The sequence below is a fragment of the Manis pentadactyla genome, chromosome 17 (genome assembly GCF_030020395.1).
Source record: "Manis pentadactyla isolate mManPen7 chromosome 17, mManPen7.hap1, whole genome shotgun sequence".
Taxonomy (NCBI): Eukaryota; Metazoa; Chordata; class Mammalia; order Pholidota; family Manidae; genus Manis; species Manis pentadactyla.
This window is the reverse complement of record NC_080035.1, coordinates 22,109,062-22,132,867: the sequence shown is the minus strand read 5'-3', so window position 1 is coordinate 22,132,867 and position 23,806 is coordinate 22,109,062. Positions and strand designations below refer to the sequence as shown.

The following is a 23,806-nucleotide window of genomic DNA, read 5'->3' as shown; positions in this document are numbered from 1 at the left end:
GTCTTTGGTTATGTTATTGTTGTATGCATTTTTACTTAAAAATGGAACTTAATTTACATTTTGATTCAAGGATCTCCTTTGTTTTAAATTTTGGACAGTGATGAGCTGTGTTTATTGTATCAGAGACTCAATAATGGCTACCATATTCATTTTTGAGGAACAGCTGATCAGTTCTATCTTTGCCTTATCTACATTTGGCTCTATTTTGGCTTAGTGTGTGTTTCTCTTGAAATGTGTGCATTTGTCTTAATGATATTTCTCTTTGATCAAAGCTGTACTGTTAATGAAGATTATGAATAAAATATGTTCTATTATCTGTGATTTTATTCCTTTAGTTGACAACCAAGCATTGTTAGGTTCCAGGGATATAATGGTGAGCAAGATAGGCATGGTGTCTGGCTCCATGAAGGATGTATTCAAGTCAACTGTACTCTTATCAGCTGAGCTAGTGCAGAGCAGAAGTTCAAAAATATCCTAAGATGATAGTTAAATATGTTTATTGAGTATATGTGTAATATCCATACATCCTTAACATTCGAAGGGCAGTTATATCCAATGTTACAGCAACCCAGATAAACAGTAAACTGATTTTTCTTTATAGTTAATGGTTTTTATAAGGCATGTTCTTTAATTTGTGGTTTTGATTTCTTTTATAACACTTTGTGCTGATCTCAGATGTCAAGTTTAGGCTTTTATACATGATCTATTTTCCATAATTTTGTCAAAAACTTTAAAAGTTTGTTAACATTTATTAAGTGTCCACCACTTGCAAGGTAGTTGTATATAAGGCTCAGAATTGAAGTTAGTAATTTCAGGAAAATATTCATAACAGAAAATTATTTATCAACCCAAATATTTTTTATGATAATAAAAGTGCATGTATTCTTACCATGCTATGGAAACAGGACAAAAAGTGTCCAGTGGACACACTGGGCTCTTTTTTACTCCTTACTTCTCTGTGACATTTTGTGTTGTAGAATAGTAAACCCTCTCTCCCACTTTTTTGGTCACTTTCTTCATTTGTAATTCATAACTCTGTGCTTGTCTTTTTCTCTTCTTGTCTTTAATTCATTTATTCTACAAATATTTCTTCAACAATTGTCATTTGCTAGTCACAACTTTAGGTGTTGTGAAAAGGGTAGTGAATTACACAGACACAGTTACTTCTGTTATGGAGCTTATAACCCATCAGGGACATAAATGCTAATGATTCCTTAAATAATTGTTTAACCCTTATGACAGAGCTATCAAGGAGAAGCACAAGGTGCTGCCAGTGTAAAATGAGTGGTCAAACAAGGTTTTGCTGAGGAAGGGACACATTAGCTAAGACTGAAAGGACTACTAGGAGATGGTTGGGTAAAGAGAATGTTCCAGGCAGAGGGAACAGCATATGTGAGAGTGTGAGATGGGCATATACATGGGAAGTATGTGAAAATTGCTTGAAAGACCAGTTAACAGGGACCAGATCCTGATGTGCCCTTGTATATCCTACTAAGAACTTCAGATTTTTTTTTTTCAAGGACAAAGGCTTGATGAGGCAATATTATTAAAGTCTCTTTTCCTGGATATTATTATTTACTTCTCAGTTAAACGTTAGTGTTCCTTAGAATTCTGTATAGTTAATGGTTTTTATAAGGCATGTTCCTCATGCTATGTACTCTGTACATGCATACATTCTCTGGGTAAAGTTACCTACTCCCATGGCTTCAACTGTCACATAGAAACTGCTGAATTTCAAATAGTTTAGATCCATGTACCCATTTTCCTCCTGGGTTTTTGTACCTGGATGATCATAACTACCTCAAAATGGGGAGTTACGTTTCTGGCAATTATGCATTTATGACTTCAAAAACTATAATTAAATTCTTACCTTGGGAAAAAACTTTGTTGGAATTTTGTTTCCAGATTCAACCATGTGAAATTACTGATATTTGATTATTTTTGGTTTAAAATAACACCTTATTTTTAAGAAATATATATTTTCACATGTTTTGTGAAGTGTTCTTAGTTGTATTCCCTTTTTTTCCCCTCTAGTTCGGTGCCTTGCCAGCTGATGCAGTTACCTCCTTGCCCCTCTCAAAAGAGGATGGAATGGGCCACCCAGCACCTCCTCCTCCCCCGCCACTGCCTTCTTGTGGGGGGCCCCCTCCCCCTCCCCCCCCACCCCCACCCCCTCCTCCACTCCCAGGAATGCCAATGCCATCTGGTGGACCTGTGCCTCCGCCCCCTCCCCTGGGGTTTCTCAGTGGTCAAAACGCTCCTCCTCCAACTCTGCCATTTGGGTTAAAACCAAAGAAAGAATTTAAACCTGAAACCAGCATGAGAAGATTGAACTGGTTGAAGGTAAAACAGAAATAGACAAAAACTATCACCTATACTGTTACCTAGATTAAAATTTAATTTTGTGTTTAAAACTTACGTGTAATTTCAAATGGGAAGCCCTAACCAGTGACATTAAATAAACAGACATTATTGTTTACAACAAGAGTACTGAGGCAAACAAAGCCCTTTGCTCTCCACTAAGGCATTCTAGCTTATAAATTTGGTATGAATGGATGTTGGTTTGTTACAGTGGGATTTGATTTGTAATTATATTGATAATTCAACATTATCATCATTGAACCCTATATTTTTGAAGTGCTTCTCAAAAATACAAAAATGTTGGTGTCCTTGGGAACCTGTTCTGTGTTGGTAGCCCCTGGGAAAACTGGTTTGTCAGAAGTTGCTATGTCATCAGAATATAGAAATTCTGAATCCTGCAGGACGGTAGCTCCATGGCCATGTAACCGTGGGTAATGCTGTGTAACGCGTCTTGCCTGTGAAGAGTCATGGTGCACATGAGCATTGTTAAAGACTCTGAGAAGGGTGGTGGAGAAGAAACTTCACTTCATTCAGCTTCAAATTCCCGACTATGTGAGAGTGGAAACTTTCTTTTCTCAAATAAAACCTTAAATTCCTGCAGAACCTGTATTTCATTGAATAGACTTTGGGAAAAAATCTTAAAGGGTTATTTCATAAACATGTGCTGGCAGCTGTGGGATGCTGAGTCTGAATGTAAATATGGTCTGGGACAGATAAAACACCCAATGATTTTATCACCCAATCAATCTTTCTCTGATTGCAGATCAGACCTCATGAAATGACTGAAAACTGTTTCTGGATAAAAGCAAATGAAAATAAGTATGAAAATGTGGATTTGCTTTGTAAACTTGAGAATACATTTTGTTGCCAACAAAAAGGTAAGTTTAACATCTTGGTTATTTGTTAATTTTATATTTTAATGCTCCTACTTTTTATGTTAACTTCTAGAAAGTATTTAAGAGTCCTACACATGATTTTTAAATTTTATTAACGGATAAATAAATGATACAGTGAAATGTTTTAAGTGTGAATTTTGCTACTTTCCTAAAATACCTTTTTTGAAGATGTCCTAAATTAGCCTTTCATAAAGGAGGACATTTTTAAAGAGAATTTTGACATGAGAATTCCTTTTAGTCAATGAGAAATAGAAAAAACAAAATGTGAAACCTCTTCTAGTCAGAATTTTACCACCCTTTAATATTACAGTAGCTACAACGTAATTTCATTAATTAGTATGAGTCCCATGGGGTAGAAATTTCAAATTTATAGAGTTGAACAATGGATTGAAATAGAAATATATGAGTAGATTATATGATTTTTTTCTTTAAATGAAATGGAATTCATTTTTAATTCATCCATTCCATTCATTTTTTTGTGGTAACTTACCTGTACAGTGTGATTTAAAAAAAAATTTAGATATTACTCTTGTTTGAAATTGAATTTGTTTCATCCAATCTCATGGGCCTACAACACTTACAGTTCAGGGCTGTCATTGCTTATACTGATAACTTTTAAGCATTATGCAATGCTTACATTTTAGGTCCATATTTACTTAAATCAGTGATAACCTTTTAATTTTCAAAAAGGGACCTTTACCACCATAGACTTATGCCCCTTGTGTACAGAAAGAGCTGGATGGGGAAAGATTAGATGGAGATGGGAAGGCTAGGTGCAGAGAGGGAAGAATCAACTTCTTAAAATACCTACTGTATATCAGGCATAATGCTAGATGGTTTATATATCTTATTTAACTTGATCATCAACAGCAACCAAGGGGTGTTGCAGATGCCAAAAAAGTCATTTGTAGTTCTTTGAAATGCTTTTAAAAATAAAATTTTAAACTAGAAACTTTTCCAAAAAAATAATTGTTAAGTATAAAAGGTAATTGTAAATTAAGGTAGCTTTCTGTAATTTGTGGTAAATCCAAAGACTTTGACAGATATTTTTGAGCCCTGTAGTTCTTGACCAAAATAGTACAAATGGTATATTTAGATCTTTGAAAACAGGGGGCATTTTCTTAGCAAGCTTACTGTAGGAAAACTTGTGAAGTAAGCAGATCTTAATTTTACCTTTTGATTATGGAGAATCAAAATTTTCTTTGAATAAGATTAGTGCACTCTTCAGGCAATCAAGGAAAATAAATGGCAGTTCAAATGTGTATTTACATGTAAAACACTTCAGAATCTCAAATTTCATAATCTGGAATTGATTAGTTTCCCCTTTGCTTTCCTAGTAGGTGCAAATGGTGGTACCTAAAAGCTATTTAAGTAATACTGCCACCCAGCTACTCCCCTTTTTTCCCCCTCTTTACTCTGATTACCTTCTTAATTAATGAGGCTCAAAAGGGAATCTTGTTAGCATGTGTTTAATTTAGCTGTAGTGTTAGCCCTAAATGAAATAATTGGACCTTTAAAAAATTCTTAAGTCATCTAACTGTAGCCTTGAGATTCAAGGTTGAACCAAACTGATGCATTTGCTCAATCTAATACTAGTTTTGAAGGTTAAGGTGAGGAAATGGATGATTATTTTCTGAATATTTCATACTTCCATCCCTCCCTGCCTCTGTACACGCTGTCCCCTCTGCCCAGAATCTCTCTTTTCGTTTGACTTTAGAGGCTGGCTGAGGCCTACGACTTCTGTTGTCTCAGCTCAAATGCTACTTTCTCTTTTCTGTGACAGTGGGTGATATTTCCATGGAGAACAGAAAAGATAGGGAAGCCTAGGGTTGTAACCCTGGACAAAGCCAACATTTTACATGCCAACAGGAGATGAGCTGTGAAAGTGAATATTTTTTGGTTTGGATTTTAAAGAATATTTCCTGTAAAGCACTATTTGAGGATCCTTAGAATGCTTTTTGGCATTACTAATAGTTAAGCATTTTGTCAGAAACGTCCATTCATTGCTGCTTCCAGGAAAGCAGGATTTTGTATAGATATTTTGTAGGAGAGATCAGAAAGGAAGGCAAGAGAAAGGTGTCTGGAAAGCTCAGACAAGACTACGGGCTGGCTGATGGGCAGGTTGCTCTTTGTCATCTCTTTGTTCATGGCCTGGCTGCTGAGGCCTTAGGTCCAAATGTTAACATTTGCCAGTTGCCCATGACTTCAAAAGGGGTCATTCTTTGTTCAAATCAACTTTGTAATTTCTGCAGAACTCAAAATTAAACTAAGCCACTAATTTATTGTTCATTTCAAGGTAGAAATACAGTTGTTCTCTACTGTCTAGGAAGCAGAGGGAAGCATTTGACTACTGGTTGATTTTCACCATTGATTTGCTTCACAACTTGGCAGGGAAGGACAGAGGATTCAGATTACCAGAGAAGAGTGGGTTTTTAGAGAAGTGGTCTATCTGTTTTTTATTTGAGCAACTCTTTTGATTAACAACAAGGGCATTTGAGACATCATGGATGGAATTTGAGGGCATTATGCAAAGTAAAATAAGTCAGGCAGAGAAAAGAAAATGCCATATGATCTCTCTTAAATGTGGAATCTAAAATAAAACAAAAAAAAATCCCAAGCTGATGGATCCAGAATAGATTGGTAGCTGCTGGCATGGAGGGTGGGAGAAATGGATGAAGGGGGTATACATTCATTTAAAAAAAGCAGAAGGAGGAGAACCAGGGCTATTTCTCTGATTACAAGGGTGGATGTCCGATCCCAGGTATTTAAAATGGTAGATGTCAAACCTTTGTGCTGCCTAAACATTTGAAATAGGTAGAAACAAACAAACTGAATCCAATCATTTAAAGAGAACCTTGAGATTTTTCTCACAGATTCTTAGTGTTTATTACTAAGTATGGCTTTTTTTTGTCCTTACAGTAGACACTGCCTTAGGTTTCTGGGGCTTCAGGGTGAGAATACTGGGTTGTAGAGGTCTCACACTGAGAGCTGGGCAAGGAAGAGGGTCTCCTAAAGTACCAGGCCCTGAGTGGGTTCTTCTTCATGTTTCCTTGTTTAACCTTTACCACATCTTTGCTGAGGTTTTCCTCCTGAAAAGCAATTCTATCTCCCTGTAATACCACTCTGCTCTACCTGCTTGTAGTTACAGCAAAATAACCTTGGTAAGAGCTTGGACATTTCCTCTTAACTCATGTTGCCCTTTATTGTATCATTTTTTTTTTCCAGTTAGATTTTACTTATTTTGTTTTTTAAACTAACCTGTGACATTTATAACATGACTTTAGTGGGAAAGTGCCATGTGTCTTATCTGAAGAAGTATGTAGACCACTACTAAACTTTTTCCTGTGAAAAAGACATTTTTTCTGGATTCAACTGTATCATTTTTTCTTTCCTACATTATTTTGTTATTAAGTATCTCCCTTAAGGCTGCTTCTCCCAGCCTTAAATTTTTTAGATAGATTCTAGTTTTCCATATTTTAAATTCTTCTGAAAATAGCACGTAGGTATTTTAAGAGTGTTTTTCTTTTTTTTTTCCTCATTCTTTTCTCCCATTCATTCCTCTTTTCTCTTTCCTGTATTTGGCTGCCATTATTCACTAAGCCAACAAATATTTATTGGGTGTACTTTACATGTTGGGCCCGGCGTTTGGCGTTGGACCCACAGCAGTGGGAAAGGCAGACCTGTGCCGTGTTCTCATGTCGCTTTTACAGTCTCAGTGAAACTCAGTCACATCCTTGGTCGAAGCATAAGAATGAGGAGTGGTACAACAAATGCAGATTTTGATTTTAGAAAAGACTGCCATGTTTTACTGTCGTCAGCTTCTGTTACAACTTAACAAGATTATAAAAGAACATTGTTTATATATCTGTTTGAAATTTAATCACAATATTCGTATATTGAACATTTGGTATCATCAAAATAATGCTAATGACCTGCACATTTTTTACCAGATTGGAAGCATCTGTTGATTAATTTTTACAGGCTGTTGGAAAATGGTTTAAAGTATACTAACAGGTTATTGGTGTTGGATTTATCAAGTACAATTAATATTAATTGCTTTCATTATTCACGAACTGTTAACTTAATAGGGATTAAAGGGTTTTCTGAAAGTATATGAATAGTCTAATTTACTTAGACTGATTTATTATGAAAATGTAATTCTACAATTGCTAGCTTTCTGAAGTAATCACATTTTATAACAGGTGCATCATATTTGCCAGACAGGGCCAATAAACCGGTGTATAAATAATTTCTCAATTGAACAGTTATGGCATATGGAAACAGTTAATGGATTATGCATTTAAAAACAAATCAAGCTTAGATTTCTGACATCATAGTTCAGTGGACGAAGTATTGGAATAGGGAATGATAAACCGTGGGTTATCCCAGGGACTTGGCTGTGTTTGGGATGTCACTTTGTATTTGAAACACAATTTGTTCCTCTATATGAAAAAAAGTGTATAAAAAACTCCTAAACTACCTCACAAGCCTACATTAAGATGAAAGATACAATTTTTAACAGGAATATGTTTTTTGCGAATGCATGTTAATGAAGAAGTGATGCCAAAATGAAAGCAGCATATCTTAAATGCCTTAAAGATTTCTGAAAAGACGTGACAAACACTGATTTGTAAAGATGTGGGAGGAAGTCAGTGGAAAATTAAATATTTCTCCAGGGATTCATCATTTGGTTCTTGTCTGTGGCTGAATCTCAGGAGAACTGAACACTTAGGAAAAATTATAAGAGAGGTCAGAAATGTTTTGTTTCACCATTAGAAAGTACTTCATTGTTACCAATTATATGTATTCTGTGTTGGGTTGCTAATGAAACAAATTTATTCTGAAGGCTTTAGAGAAACAGAAGTTAAAGAGCGAGGCTACAGAAAGTGAGTTTATTTAGCCTGGAGCCATAGGCAACTTTTAAAGTCTACAAGTTACGAGCTTAGGTATACCGCATTGTCTTTTTCAAAGTGTGATAGAAATTTTAAAGGTACCTGTAAATAGACAGGTTTCTTGTATATTGTACAGATGCTATAACAGGGAGGAGGGTTGGGCCTGTGTGTATTCGGGTGTGGGCCTATAAACATAGCTTTTTGTCCGATTTTTTTCTCTTTTCTTTCTTCCATTGGAGTGAGGAATGGTATGAGGGCTCTGGATTCATCTGAAATCACCTGACTAGTGGTAGACTGGGGATGGTGTCTCCTTCTGTATTCCCAGCTTCTGTATCTTGATGCTGGTGGCAGTTTTCAGTGGCAATCTGGGAGCCTTCACTCCCTAGCAAAATTGGGAAGTCACTACACTCCTGTGTTACCTCACACACCTTGTTCTTTCACAATTTCTCTTCCACTTCCTATGTTTTCTGTCTCATTCCCCATTTACCTAGTACCTCTCTTGTTGCCCTCTAATTACTCAAAGTACATGTCCCTATTTTAAGTAATTATTCTTTGCCTGTCTGCTATATCTTCTATTACTAAAGACTCCCATTCATAATTGGTACACAGATTATTCATCTGAAAATATAAATGAGGCTCATCCTTCTGAATGCACTATTTTAAATTTGAAGTAATATTGGTCAACCTGACTGTTCACTTCCTGTCTTCTCCACTCTACCCTTTCCCCCATGCAAACCTCCACACACATCACTTTCCAGGCGTGGAAGAGAGAGAATCACATGGAGTTGGTATTATGACCCAATGTAATCCTTGGAGCACAGGAAGAGAGAGGGGTCAGGGCAGGAGAGTCATAAGGAGGAGATGTAGGGAACTTCTTGCTTGCATTGTATGCTATAGAAATTCAATGCTAAATAAGTATGTAGTAAATTCTTCTGTAACAATAATTTTTCTGTATGAAAATAACTTTATTATATATTGTGTATGTATAATATTTATGCACTTAAATACATAACACTTATATATACAATATATATGTTTACATATATGTGTGTAATATATGAAAATAACTTTATTGTATATTTTATAATCTTGAATTTCTTAAGTTAGGTTTTGAGGTAATTATACATTCATGTGTTTAGGTGAGCTGAGTGTTTTTTTGTCCCTCAAGGTAAATCATTTGGGCATATTATCTTATATCTTATATTCTGCACATTTTATATAATCATCATATATTTTATGGCATCTAAGGAGAATACCAAGTTAGGGGCCTTTGGTTTTCATAGCTCTAACTTGTCCAAGTGCATGTCTGTGTCTTAAAAGAATGGATATTTCAAAGTCAAACACATTCTAGTCCAGGAGTTCTTAATTTGATGTCTGTGAACTTGGATAAGAAAAAAAAATCACTTTCATTAACCTCTAATTGAAATTTAGCTTTCCCTTCAATTATGAATAAAGGCAACAGGCACAGCAGTGCCAATGCCATTTTTACTTGTAAAGTTCATAGGTACTTTCATGCCACATTAGAATTATTTCAGATGCATCACAGTATCACTGAAACTCATCACTAGTTCAAATTGGAATAGTTATTAGAACTGTAGCTAGATTTTGCTGTTTAATACATTGATAAAGAAGAATATTTTGTCAGTGGTGTCTTGCAAAAAGCAGACAGTGATATGTTGTTTGGGGGCCTAGGGTGGGTAATGCATGTGAAAGGTAGCAGGTGGAGAAAGCAGGAAGGACCTTAGGTCATGATGCAGTTCTGACAGATTGTCAGCTCCCCAGGCGGGCGGGAGCTCTGCAGCAGAGATGCCTGGTAGAGGGGTTCCAGGATGGGTACTGGCAGTCAGGTTTTAGTACTCCTATCATGCTCAGTTATTGGCTGTGCAGCCCAGGGAGAGCGCAGCCTGGGCTCAGAAGCTAAGGAGGACCCTGGGGCTGTTAACAGCTTGGAACCTGGAACCTGTCAGCAAAGTGTACTCCTTGCAACTGAGTGGAAACTTTGTAAACGGAGATCTGAGCAGTATGCCCATCTCCATGGCTGCCACACATGTGTGTTGCTGGTCTATAATGCGTTTTGGTAGCTGCATTCCAGTATCATTTGCTTCCTTTGAAATTCTATATGTTTTATTTTGTGCATTTAAATATTATTCTGAGGGAGTCCACTTTAGGGACAACAGTGGAGTCTCTGGGGAAAAACCCTGCTGCAGCTTTTCTGATTTGTGCAGGGGTGGGAGTGAGGTGGGGTTTGGGGCCTCAGCCTGGCCTTGACTGCTGCCTATTCACATATATGCAGTTTTTTTTTTAATTCAAGGATCCAATACATTATTTGAAATGAGATATTTCATCCAACTCTGAATAACTTTTTACAGTGGTTCCAATATCAGTTTTTCCATTTTTAAATCCATTTTAACAGACCACTGTAATGCACTGTTAAGTAAATGCATATAATCAAATCTGGAAAAAATACAAAGCTCCTTGATTAGGCAATAATAAAATAACAGTATTAAGAATGTATGTCATTTTTTTAAAGCACTTATGTTTACTTCATTTATATCATTTTATTTGCTTCTGAAAACAATCCCATGAAGGCAAATATGTACACATTTTATATGTAAGAAAAAGTTGTACTCTTCAAGAGAACTTCAGCCAAAGGGAGCCGCTGCTTTGAATGAAATACAGATCTGAGTCTAAAGCCATTGCTCCTTCTGCTATGCCATGCTGCTGCTTTGATTAAAAGAAATCCTATTATGTTTTATTTAAAGTGTTCTTCTTTGATTTAAAATAATTTTCCTCTCATCTCCTGCCACCTTACCACTGCCCCACAGCAGTTCACCCTCATCCCACAATTTGTATTAAAGGCTTTAAAACCTTGCCATTTTTTATTAAGACCATCTTTCATCATTTGGTACCTCTATTCACTTCAGTCAGTATTTGAGCTGTAAATACTAACACCATGCTGTGGTGTGTACAGGGGAAGGGAGAGACTGTGGAGTCCACCCTGTAAGTGTGTGACCCTGGCTTTTACAGTTATGGTTCTTTCCTTTGTAAAATGGGGGAGATAATACCCATCTCACAAGGTTATTGTGAGGCTTGTATAATGAACATTTTAAAGCATCTTTTTCAGTGCCCTACTCATTGTAGTTCAGGAAATATTAGCTGAACTTCGATTTTGAGAATGCAGGCTCATTTCTACTTGTGAAGTTTGTGAATCATCTCTGACCCTTCCATGTGACCACCTTTAAGTGAAACCACAAAACTGTGTTTCTGACCTTTGTTAATAGCCACTTACAAAGACTTTTGTAGCCCTGATCTGCACTGTTAATTTTAGAAAACAATAATAGCAGATTATTCTATACATCTTGTTTCTGTCATTTTTGTGTGTGTCTTAATTGTAAAATGCTTTGTTAAATTCTCGATGAGAGGGGTCTGTTACATCAGAAAGAAATATAAAGGCCTGTTTGCTCCCCCACCCCACCATTTATTTTTTCTGAGTTTTCCCCTAATTTTTTCTTTCAGTTTATAAGTTCTTAATGGAGCTGAGGCCCAACATTTTTGTAATTTTTTGAAATTTAAAAAACTGACAATTTTAACTTAGCTTTTCTTGACATGATTCGGCTTTATAGAGTTGAGAGGGTGATTTGAGATAGATCTTGAGAAGCTCATTCAGTACTTTATAAAATCTTACTGGTTCTCGCTAATAATTCATGGTTATTTTTGGCAGTTCTTTACAGTTTCAAAGAAAATGGAGGATGTTAACTACGTATGGCCTAATGTGGTTATAGAACTGGGATGCATTAAGGCATAGGGAACTTAGAGTTAATGGGCAAATCCAAGTGCCAAGTGAAGCCTATGGCCTTAATTCTCCCTGGGTTCACAGGGAGGGTGCTAACTGTTAATTGTGCTTGGTTTATGGAGTGCTGGCAGAAGATTCAGAGGAGTGGTAATTTTTCAGGAAAGGTACTCCCTTTTTTCTCCTCCAGTTTTGTGGTGTAAGCTAAAGAAATTATTTAGGTCAACCATATACAATTGTTGAAATTATGTTTTGACATATTAAGAACTGGTTCAGCCTAATTCTTGTTTCCCAAACTAGTGACAGATTGAGGAAATAGGTAAAGAGCTGTCTGTAACTTGTAACTTAATTGAAAATGAGTATTGGTATCTGTTCTTCTCTAATAGCTTATTGAACAGATAAGGGATGGGAGCAAAACTCTTGAAGTGAAAAGTATTTATCTTGGAATGAATTACAGCCTCCAAATCTAAGATTGGAAGCAGACCTTGGAATTTTACAGGCTGTATTATTGTGTATAAATCAGTCTTTTCTGGTGAATCTGTGAAGAAGTTTGCCTGCAGGAAACAGTACCCAGTTAAAAGTGACTTAAACCACTCTGGTGTTGGTGATCCTAGAGTTGGTAAATTTAACCTTCCAGTGATGTCGGGACTCAGGATGAGATTGTCTGCTTCTAGCTTTCCCTCCACTTTTGGCTTAGCATAGATGGGAAATGTGAGAGGAAATCAGTATGCTCACAAATGGGACTTTGTGTTTTCTATTGCTGCTATAACAAATTATAATAAGTTTTGCAGCTTAAACAACACACATGTATTGTCTTACAGTTTTGTAGGTTAGATTCCAACATAGGTCTCGTGGGCTAAAATCAAGGTGTCAACAGAGCTACTTTCTGGAAGTTCTGGAGGAGAATCTGCCCCTTGCCTTTCCTGGTTTCTGGAGATACATTCCTCAGCTGATGGTTCTTTTCCAGTCAAAGGCAGCAACAGTGAGGTGAGGCCTCAGGGTCTCTCCCTCTGTCGCTTGGCTTCCTTGATTACAACTGTCTCAGACTTTGTCTGAAGTCAGGAAAGGCTCTTTTAAAGACCCACATGATTAAATGGGACCTACTTGGAGAACTCAGGATGACCTCCCAATCTTAGGGTTTTTAACCTTAATCACATCTGCAAAAATCCCTTTTCCCATGTACGGTAACGTCTCACAAGTTCCAAGAATTAGGACAGGGACACCTTTGGCAGAGAGGATGGGGGACTAGGATAACTGGATGCCATCAAATTGTGGCATTTCACAAGATCCTCAGCCTGTTAATTACATTCTTTAATATCCACTTGGTCTACTTTAGGCCTGCGTTTCTTTTATAATAATGCTGTTTTAAGGTCCTGGGTTATTTTGACTTAATTTTAAAAATAATCTGTTCACTAAATGTTATTAAGCTTTGGATCTTTACTAGTTGCATTTACTGATTTTTATTAGCACAGCAAAGTACCTTTCTGGAGGTTTAGGAAAATCTTACGTCTTTTCTAAGGGCCAAAAGATTTTTTTTTTCTTCTTTATTCACATATACTGTGTCTAATTCGCAACAGGTATCACAGTCTACATTCTCCAGTTTGAAATATGTACTATTAATTTCATTTTTTTCTGAGAAATTACTAAATTCTGAGTATGTATGTTTTTATTTCATATTCTTTGTTTCTCAAGCCAGAAATACCCTCCAAAACCTGTGGTTAAGAACTATTGGCATTTAAAACAAATTGGTTCTTGACTCTTATTTGATACTGTGCATTTTCAGGAAGAAATAAAGGCTGGTTCTAGTTAGAAAAAAAGAAATGTCTTATGTCTTATACATTATTAGCTTTTGGAAGGTAACTGTTCTACATTGTTAAAAAAACTTTCCTCACTTTAGAGTTTAGTTATATTTCAAAATACAGGTTTTTACTCTTGTTTTATGATGTTTCCCAACATATTCTTATCTGAATAATGTTTGCTTTATGATAGGGCCTTTGGGAAGAGGGACCTTTTCCTTGTCCAGGTACTACTCAGACCTAATAAGTATCTACAAATGGATATGAATATGTAATTTCATTATGGCCTGGAAAATATATGCTATAATACATATTTTGCTGGATAATTTAAAATACAATATATACAAAGTTTATTGTAAGTGGGAAAATTTCACCACGGAGGGAAAAATCACATTTATCAAAAGATCTAATGCAGCAACATCTCACACAAAATAAGCAATTTATTTTAATTTAATTGTTAGCTCTTAGTCATTTGCCTGTCTACTCTTCTGTCATCATACTGCCTTAGACTCGTTCTCCCTGAAGCAGGGCTCCTCTTCTTTCTTTAATCCTCTTTTCTTTTCCAATTAGAGAACCAATTATTTTTCAGGGTCTCACAGGTCACACTGGGACAGTTTGGCTCTCTGCTCCTGAAGCATAAGGTTCCACCCAGAGGAGTTGAAATAACCAATGGAATAATTGTGCTTGTTTTTAAATGAGGGACATTTGTCTTTAGAGATTTTGTGTTTTTCTACTTTTAAAATTATAGTTTTTCTAAATAATACTTTTTATATTTTCCAAGTTTTATTCTGCTTCATTTAAAAGCTTACCTATCTGTATAAAAGTGAATATGAGCTTTTAAAATCGACCAGTCATTTGTATTTTCATAACCTGCTTGAGTAGATTGAGCAGTACTTTCAATAGAAAGGAAAGTAGCAGCCTGTGTCAGCTTCAGTGTGGTGACAGTGTAGTGAAAATAGTATTTACTACGTGTGTGTGTGTGTGTGTGTGTGTGTGTGTGTGTATACACATGTATATATATACATACACGTATATGTATCTATAAAAGAATATTGTTCCATAAACCCGATAATCTGAAATTGACTAATCACTGAATTGCCCTTTCATTTGTTACCACCTTTTTTACTCAGCAAGATTGTTGAGTGGGTAGAAGGCTACTGACATGATCATCTCATGCCCACTTTTGTATCTCTGAGGTGTACTTTATCAAAAAATCTATTTTTGTGAATGTGTTTTTGATGAATAAGCATAACCTACAACCTCAATAAATCAAAATTTCTCATTATTCTTGATTATATTAGGGTTGTAAGAAGGCCAGAACAGCTGTTGGAAGCAAAAAGAATGAGAGGAAGTTGCTGACCCACACAGTATAGGGGAAAACAAGTGCCTGCCCAGCCCAGTAACTGCACCCAGTCCTTATATCGTAAGACATAGGTCTTTGTCCCATTTTAATGTGAAGAGGCTGAGACACAGAGAAGTGACAAATCAGGTGCTCAAGGTAGCATCATTAGAAAGGAGTTGAAAGATTCACTTCTTGCCTTCATGCCTTGTGTTCTTCCTGCTCTGTCCTGTTAGGAAACCATAGGCATGAGAACATATTGGCACAAGCATCAGTTGAAGTGCATATGCAATGGTATGGAAATAACATTTTTGTTAGCTACCCTGCCTACCTACATAGCACAGTGACATTTTCTATTTTGATCCTTTAAACTTTAGAAGCTGTGATAACCATTTTATTCATTACATACTTTCTTCAAATCTTTTCTTTTCTTCTTAAATAGCTTCCTTATTTTCTCATATTGTTTCTCTTTTTAAGACAGTAATGCAAGCTGTTTTCCATTTTCTCATCCCTACAAATACCATATTTACCATATCCCATGTGGGCACATGTCCTAAAGGGTTAAAAAAGAAAAGGACTTTTCTGTGTGACATTGGTAGCTTTCTGCAGTCAGGTCTGGCTTGTATTCTAGCTGTTTTCTTGCTTTTCTGCTCTATGCACTGCACTCCAGTAACTTTGGTCTATTTTCTTCACTAAATTTCTGCATTTCATTGCTTCTCCTCGTGTCTTCCTCCCTTGCCCTGAACATTTTACCCATTCATTGGTTCTGTCCTGGGGAAATGCCCCATGGGAGCTGCTGCTGTCTATTGACAACAGGCCTTTTGCCAGGTTAGGCATTGGAGCGCCTGCTGGGATTCTCCCAGGCCCTCCACCTTCCCTGCAATTGTTCCTTCTGCCTTTATATGGTTGAGTTCCTTCTCTCTGTCCCGGGAGAATGCCAAAGCTTTGGGAAACCCTCCTCTCTTCTGCTACTCTGCTCTCAAACTTCATCTCCTACCACCTTCCCCTCCATTATTTCACTACAGCCACACTGGAAAGTCCCTGTGATACACCTCAGATCTGCCAGTATTCTCCTGCTGTGGACTCTTCCCTGCCTGGAACGGGAAAGAGTAAGCACTTCACCATCTCCAAGTCTTGGCTGAAATGCCACCTTCTCAGTGAGGCCCCTACACTTACCTCCCCATTTAGTACTGCCACCCTTTCCTATGTGGTCTACGCCCCCTCCTGCCCATATGCCTATTCTCTGTACCTTGTTGTTGCCCTTTTTAAAATTATTTATCACTTTCTAGCATACTATTACATATTTACTAACGTGTCTGTTTGTCTCTTTTTCTGTCTGTTCTATTGGAATTTAAAGCCCTTTAGGAGAGGGATCTTTGTTTGATTTACTTATACATCCTGGGTACCTACAAGGATGCCTGGTACATAGTGGGTTCTGAATTCATATTTGCTAAATAAATGAATATTTTTTCATACCTTTAAAACAGTTACATAATGGTTTTAGCCTTCTCCAGCGAACTTTTTTTCATTTTAAGCAAATAGGAATTTTGGAAGGAGAGTAGAAATATTTAAATAATCTAGATTCCAATTAACTCTGCCACTGATGACTGTAGTTCTGAATGAATAACAGGCTCTTTTGCAAATTAGGTAAAAAAAAAAAAAGTCAGAATAATGAAGGTGGTTGAGAATAGGATAGTTTCAAGACCTAGATACTAAAATGATTTATCTTTATTGTCTGTTTTAGTAGCAAGAATCTTTGTAAGGAGGGGGAAAGAGGTAAATTCTGTTATTATCGCATGGACCTCGATTTGATGTTGGCAAACCAGAAATAACTGTTAGCAAACAGACTGTAACACATTTATAGTTTATTCCCTGAAAATTGCTCTTTTGTTGGGTGTTGATTTTTTGTTGTTAATTGAAATGAAATTCACATGCCATAAAACGGACCATTTTGAAGTGAATAATTCAGTGGCATTTAGAATATTCATCATGTTGTGCAAAACCACCACCTCTATCTAGTTCTAAATCATTCCCATCAGTCCCAAATCGAACCCTGTATCCATTAAGCAGTTTCTCCCCATTGTCCTTTCCTCCAGCTCTGGTGACCACCAATCTGTTTTCTGTCTGTATAAATTTACCTATTCTGAAATATTGCAATATATTGCCTTTTTGTACCTGGCTGCTTTCACTCAGCATGATATTTTTGAGTATCATCCACATTGGAGCATGTATCAGGCTTACGTTCCTTTTAATTGCTGAATAATATTCCATTATATGTATGTACTACAATTTGTCTATCAATTCTTCATTCAATGACATTTGAGCTGCTTCCTCCATGTGCCTGTTTGAACAGTGCTGCTGTGAACATGCATGTAGGTGTATTTGTTTGCATACTTATTCCCATTCTTCTGGGTATAAACTTAGAAGTGAACTTGCTGTATCATATGGTAATTATATGCTTAGCTTTTTTAGGAACTGCCAAGCTGTCAAATTGTTTACCACAATGGCTGAATCCTTTTACATTTCCACCAGCAATGTATAAGGGTTCCAGTTTCTCCACATCCTTGCAAAGACTGTTTTTCTTTCTTTTTTTTTTTTAGTAGGTATTGTTTTTAGGGTTCTAAAATATTTGAAGTGTACTGAAAACTATCCTTTTATAAAGATTTGATAGGGCATAACAAAGAGAATCAAGTATATTAATTATTCTTATAGAAGCTAATAAAGGCTTTAAGTAGAGAAAACTTAGGATACAAATAATATTTAATTATAACAAATTTGAGTGAATGGTGGTACAGTATTCAGAGGTATAACTGGGAAGCTTGCAATTTTACATAAATGATAAATGTGTTATGGGTTACCTTGTATTAGAAAGTATTATATGTGTATTAGTGAAATAGACATAAAATGTTATCAATGCTTTTTATTAAAATTACATAAAGATAGTTTACCGAACTATTTAAACTAATTTATTTATTATAAAATAATTCTTACATAAAATTTAGAAATGGGTGAAAGGAAAAATACTATCCTCAGTTGAATTCATTGTAGGATTTGGCTCTATTTCCTTTTATCCTTTCAAAATCTATTTATGCAGTATAATTTCTTACTATTTTCATATACATGTTCTATACTAAGTAGTTTTTATAATATCTGGATTAACATACAATATTACATCTTGTCCTTATATCACAACTATTGGACATATTTAAAAATCTGTTTATATAAACTGAGTTAATTAGAAAAGCCTTCCTGAGGGAGTTAGCTTGACCTTGTTCGCTCTGTACATTGGCTTAAGTTCATCTTCAAGCAGTGCCTTCTGTGACTTTCCAGATTAGGACAGATCTCTCTGTAATTCAATCCCACATAGCTCTTTTTTATTCATAGTATTGGTTTGTGGTTCTCATAAAATTCTTATTTGTGTGTTATTTAATGTCCTTTTTTCTCCATTAGACCATCATCATATAATGAGCAGAACTATGTCTGCCTTTTTCCCATTGTATTCCTTTAACTTGGGCCAGTGTCTAATGTTTATTGGTGCTTAAATAGTCTGTTGGGTGGATGAATGAATGAACCACACGGAAGGGAAGCTGAAAGTGTGAACAAAGGCACTGGCGCACGTGTGCTGGGTGTGTTTGGGGAAATCAGCAGGCTTGGGTGCTCAAGAGTAGCAATAGCTTATACCTCAGTTCCTATGAGGATGAGAGGAGGTAGGTGGGACAATGTCCCTGGAGGCTCAACTTGGAAAGACTTGTTGTTCATGTTATGGAGGTCTTTATATGTAAAATTCAGGTATTTAAATTTGTCACTTATATGTGTTAAATTAATTAAAAATATTAAATGTTATATTCTGTCACAAACATTGAATGTTTTGAATAGGGACATAGATACAATCTATACTTTAGTAATTGGGAGCTCTGTGTTGTTGTAGGTAAAGGCATAGCATTGTGAGACTACTTTGATTACCCAAAGGATTGGTGATGAAGTCCTGAATCTAGGTTACTTTCCATGGGAGTACAATAGATAGGAGATTTGGGGGAATATAATCAACCACGTTTAGACAATCATTAGTTTGTGGATTTTGCAAAGAATTACAGAGCATTGGATGACTTAGGGTTATAGCATGACTTAGGCTAGTGTCTGTAGATTTTAGGCTAAATATAATCAAGTTTTATTTTTTTCCAGTTGACTTGAGATACTGTTATAGATCTCGATGGTAGGTTATGTTATAGATTGGCAAAGTTTTCCTGTAAGAGTCCATGTAGTAAAAATTTTAGTCTTTGTGGATTATGTGTTACAGTTACTCAACTGTGTTGTTGTAGTGCAAAAGCACCCACATACTCTATGTAAACTAATGGTCATGGCTGTATTCCAGTGATACTTGGTTTACAAAAACAGATGGCAGATCAGACTTGGTTCATAGGGCTATATTTTGTTGATGCCTGGACTTGACTTCTGATTATATTATTAAATCACAGTGATCCCACCATGGGTTATGTGATTTCCTTCAAAAATGGCCACTAATCAGAAGTAGGAATAGAGAAATGGATCATTGTATTTACTTAGGTTTGACAATCCACCTTCCAGACATTTGTAATTGAGTGTTGAATAATTAAGACAGAGATACGGGTATAGTAGCAACTATCCTAAATAGATTGATCAAGAAATCTAAGCAGGGTAGTGGGAGAAATAAAGGTAGGGAAGGTGTCAAAAGGAAACTAGTTAGACGTCAGGGACTAGAGATTTTATGAATGCTAAGAGTAGACTTTTTGGACATGAGAAGAGTGGAAAAATGTGGAATTTTAAGTGCTGTATCTCAGAACAAAGACCTTTCAGGAATAGGTCTAATTCTAGAGAGTCACGTGGTTGTGCAGCCAGAATGTTGGAATGAAATAATGGAAATAGAAGCCAGATACTAATGTAGAAATCAATAATGAAAAGCTCCAGCTTTGGAATCAGAATGCCTGGTTGGAAATCTGTCACTATGATTTTTTTATTTTTTTTGACTTTGGATGAATTTTCAGTCTTCGTCAGATTAATTTCAGTTTTTTCATCTGAAAAAGAAGGTTAATAGCTACTCACAGGATTACTAAGAGACAGTGTCTATTGAATGCCTAGCATGATACCTGATTCACATTACTTCATAAATGCATGACTATTATTATCATTATTGTTAGTTCACAAACTGGCCCCTGTACACAGGGGACAAGGAGAGACTGAAAAAAGAGACAGACTATTCCAGATCGGCAGGTGGCAGGTTTAATAAGAGAGGGAACTTTCAAGGCTTGTTTCGGGTAGCTGCAAAGTGAGAGATATCTGCATCTATCTGTCAAATCTTAAAAGTTTATACAGAGGCCTTACCTGGCTCGGTCACACAACCATCCCGATGGTCTCAACAACACCTTACTCTCTCAAGGCTGGGCGCTGGAACAGCTCCCACTCTGGGAACGGTGGGCAGAGTGTACGTTCCAAGGACAGGGGAGGGGGTAAAGAGCCTATGAGTTCCTGGGTCCAGCTTGAGAGTCAACCGGTGGTCATGTTCTCTTGATTACCTTCTCCAATAATTTTATTAATTTCATTTTATTTGTATTACATTATGGTAAAGAAATAGAGTAGCTGTTGAAGCTGTTATGAATGGGACATCAGACTGGATATTCTCTAAGCTCCCTTCCATACCTACGATTTCTTTTTTATTGATGTTATTCCAGGTTTCAATGATATTTATTTCTCTGTATTCACATTTTTAAAGCATAGTATTTGATGCCACCTTTTAAATAATGAATAATGATCTTATGTGATTAAATATGAAACAGTTGTTACTAGAAAGATATGAAACACTCCTCTACCTCTTGATCATCTTTAAACTTAGATTGTGCGTTTAGATTATGTCTAACTGCAGTATGTGAAAATTATTGCTTCCATTCATGAAATGGTATGGTAACCATGGCCAGTGGTTGTCATTACTTATTCAAAATAGTAAAGTGTTAATAGAATCAGGCAGTGGGCCATACAGAGTTAAAGTTAGAGGAGGTTGCTGTTTTTGCTAATGACATTTCCTTCACTATTTTTTGAAAACTATTGAACATGAGCATATGACTCTTTGTACTAATTGTAATGCATTACTGTACCCCATAATCTATGAGAGTGTTCACCTCTGCACTCTGCCTGTCCAGCTGTTGTCTTGAACAATTATCAGCAAGTTATTATTCCGGTATGAGCTGTGTCATGCTCGCAAGTGGGATGAAAAAAATGTTAATGAGCATGCATGAATGTTGGTTGATGAAGGTTAAGTAGTTGCAGATATGCTCTCTGCATTCTTTCCTGTGAATGTTCAGACGGAGGCAATGGGTTCTGATGAAGATTACAAACAAATGGTGCTGATTGACAGTTCTTGATTTAACATGAAAATGGTATCTAAAGGCAAATTCTGTGTTTCAGCTGAATAATAGACACAGTGCTGTTGACCCTTGGTGCAGCTCCTCGCTTCAGCATCAGCTTTATTTTGCAATTTTCATTTTTGTCTATTGTACTAGATTTTCAAATTCTCTTATTTTATATTACACATTATTTTAAAGTTAAGCCTGGTGGTAGTGGTATAGCTGACAAAGAAGCATTAACACATCCATTAGTATATACTTATGTCTTTAGGATAATAACTTTGCAATTTTAAATATGATCAAATTAAAATATTGTACATGATAGCTATTCAAGTTGAAAAGTATGGGATAGTACCCAGTCAGCAATATGTTCTCTTTGTGTCTGTTTGCATGTATTTTTAAATGATGACCCAAGTACTTTTTCAGCATTTATTTATATGGTAATTAGAATTAGCTGCATATGTATTCTCTAGGAATTTTTCCATTGCATTTCACGTGCCATATATTGAGCATAAACTTCAAATACAGTTTTTTTTTTTTAAGAAATGACAATGCAAGGAACAGTATTAAATAGAGTCGATGAGGCTTTTTGTCATTTTAATCCATTATTAATAATCCAGAACTTTGTGTTCCAGCTAGAAACTGTGCTTTGTAATGTGTAACATGTTATACAAATGTTTGTTTTTAATCTGTTTAGCTGAAAGGGCAACAGGGAAGCAACATAGTGCTTTGTATCTTGTAACAGAAGTAGAGAAAGTGGGTGTATTGGTTAAATAAACAGAATTGTAAAGTTAGTAGGATCTCTAGTGATCATTTTATCATCTACTAGATGAAAATTCTGGTCACTAAATATAGTAGACTTAAAAATCTTTGCCAAAATAACCCTTATTGGACATATTTAGGTTACTTGGGGGTTATTTGTGAATTGTTGAGAAATACTTTCCTTTTTGTGTTTCTGACAGAGACAGAACCCTATAATTTGACTGCCTACTAAAGAGTTTTTACTAATAAGCCAGAATGTTTTTCGCTATTTTTTAATGTAAGCATTTTTTAACACGTGAAGCTTGCTTTTTAAAAATTAATTTATAAGTTTAATATTTTCTAATGAAATTAATTCGTAACTATTGTAGAAAATACTCATGCATGAACTTGGGGTTCTAAAGGAAACAGGAGACGAATACCCACCAGTATCTCTTTGCACTTGTTCCCGTCTATTCTATAGACTGATATTCTTTGCTGTAGAGGGCCTTCTTACCATCCAGGCCAGCAACTTTGTGCTGAAGGACTGTTCAGGAACTCTGTAATCCCCGTTGTGTTAAGTGGTTAAGTATCAGTGCTCGTGTGGCTTTTTTCTGTCAGCAAGTGAAATTGGATATACAAATCATATTCCTTCAAGGCTAGCTCCTGCTTAATACTATGCCTAGGATTGCAGTTATCTGCCATCAGTCAGCAAGCAAAGGCTCTGGTTTGGTTATTAAATTGGTCATGGCAAATCATGCAGCCCAGCCGACCAGCCAGTCAGCCCAACAGCAGATAACATTGGATGCCCCTCTTAGGAAAGGCACTTATTGTCCTAGCTTCTGGTATGCAGAGCTGAGCAAGACAGATATAATTCCTGCCTTCATGTAGTATATTTTCAAGTGCAGAAGATGGAAAATAAGTAGGTAGACAAAAACAAAAACATAGTTTTTGAATATCCTCTGAAATTAATGATCAAGTTATGATGATAGGTGCCAAATTGAAAAGGGTGGACACAGAAGGCCTCTGAGGTTGTGGTATTTAGACAGAGTCTTGAAGGAGGAGAAATAGGAATTTGCCAGGCAAAGAATGGAGGGACAAGATCTCCAGTTGTAAGAAATAGCATGCTCAAACTTCCTCAGACTGGAAAGATAGTGTAATGTAGGATAAAGTAGTGTAGTGTGGCTGGAGGATATTTTGTGAGGGGGAGGATGGTAGTGTGGATAAAATGAAAGTTCCTGTGGCCAGGATTCTCACTTGGCCCCGGTTGGCTAGTTCATTACACATGTGTGGGCAATGCATTGTTATTAACTCTATATAAAGAGCCCTGCCCAGTGCTCTGCATGGCACAGCTGTAAGGCTGCAGGAGAGCAGAGCAGAGGTTGGAGTGGTGGGAGTGCTGAGGACAGAGGCCCAGAGGACGGCTGTGCAGGCAGAGAGGCCCAGAGGCAGAGACCAGCTTGCTGCATGCAGACTCACTCTGAGTGAACGGGATTTTCGTGATTGACCTGCCACCATGGAAATAAAGTTGGGTATAACCCTTTCACCCCAAGAATATTCTAGTGTCATTTCTTTGGTCACATTGAATCTATAGTGAACTTGCCCGGGGCTGAAACCCAT

General features: G+C 36.5%; 1 protein-coding gene across 1 annotated transcript in view; it reads left to right on the top strand.

Annotated features, from left to right (window-relative positions):
* Positions 1-23,806, top strand: part of DIAPH3 (diaphanous related formin 3) — a 536,969-nt gene that overhangs the window by 213,399 nt on the left and 299,764 nt on the right. Inside the window, exons 16-17 of the mRNA XM_057494450.1 lie at positions 2,035-2,343; positions 3,125-3,239. Of these exons, the coding sequence (XP_057350433.1) occupies positions 2,035-2,343; positions 3,125-3,239 (424 nt within the window). The remainder of the gene's footprint in view (positions 1-2,034; positions 2,344-3,124; positions 3,240-23,806) is intronic.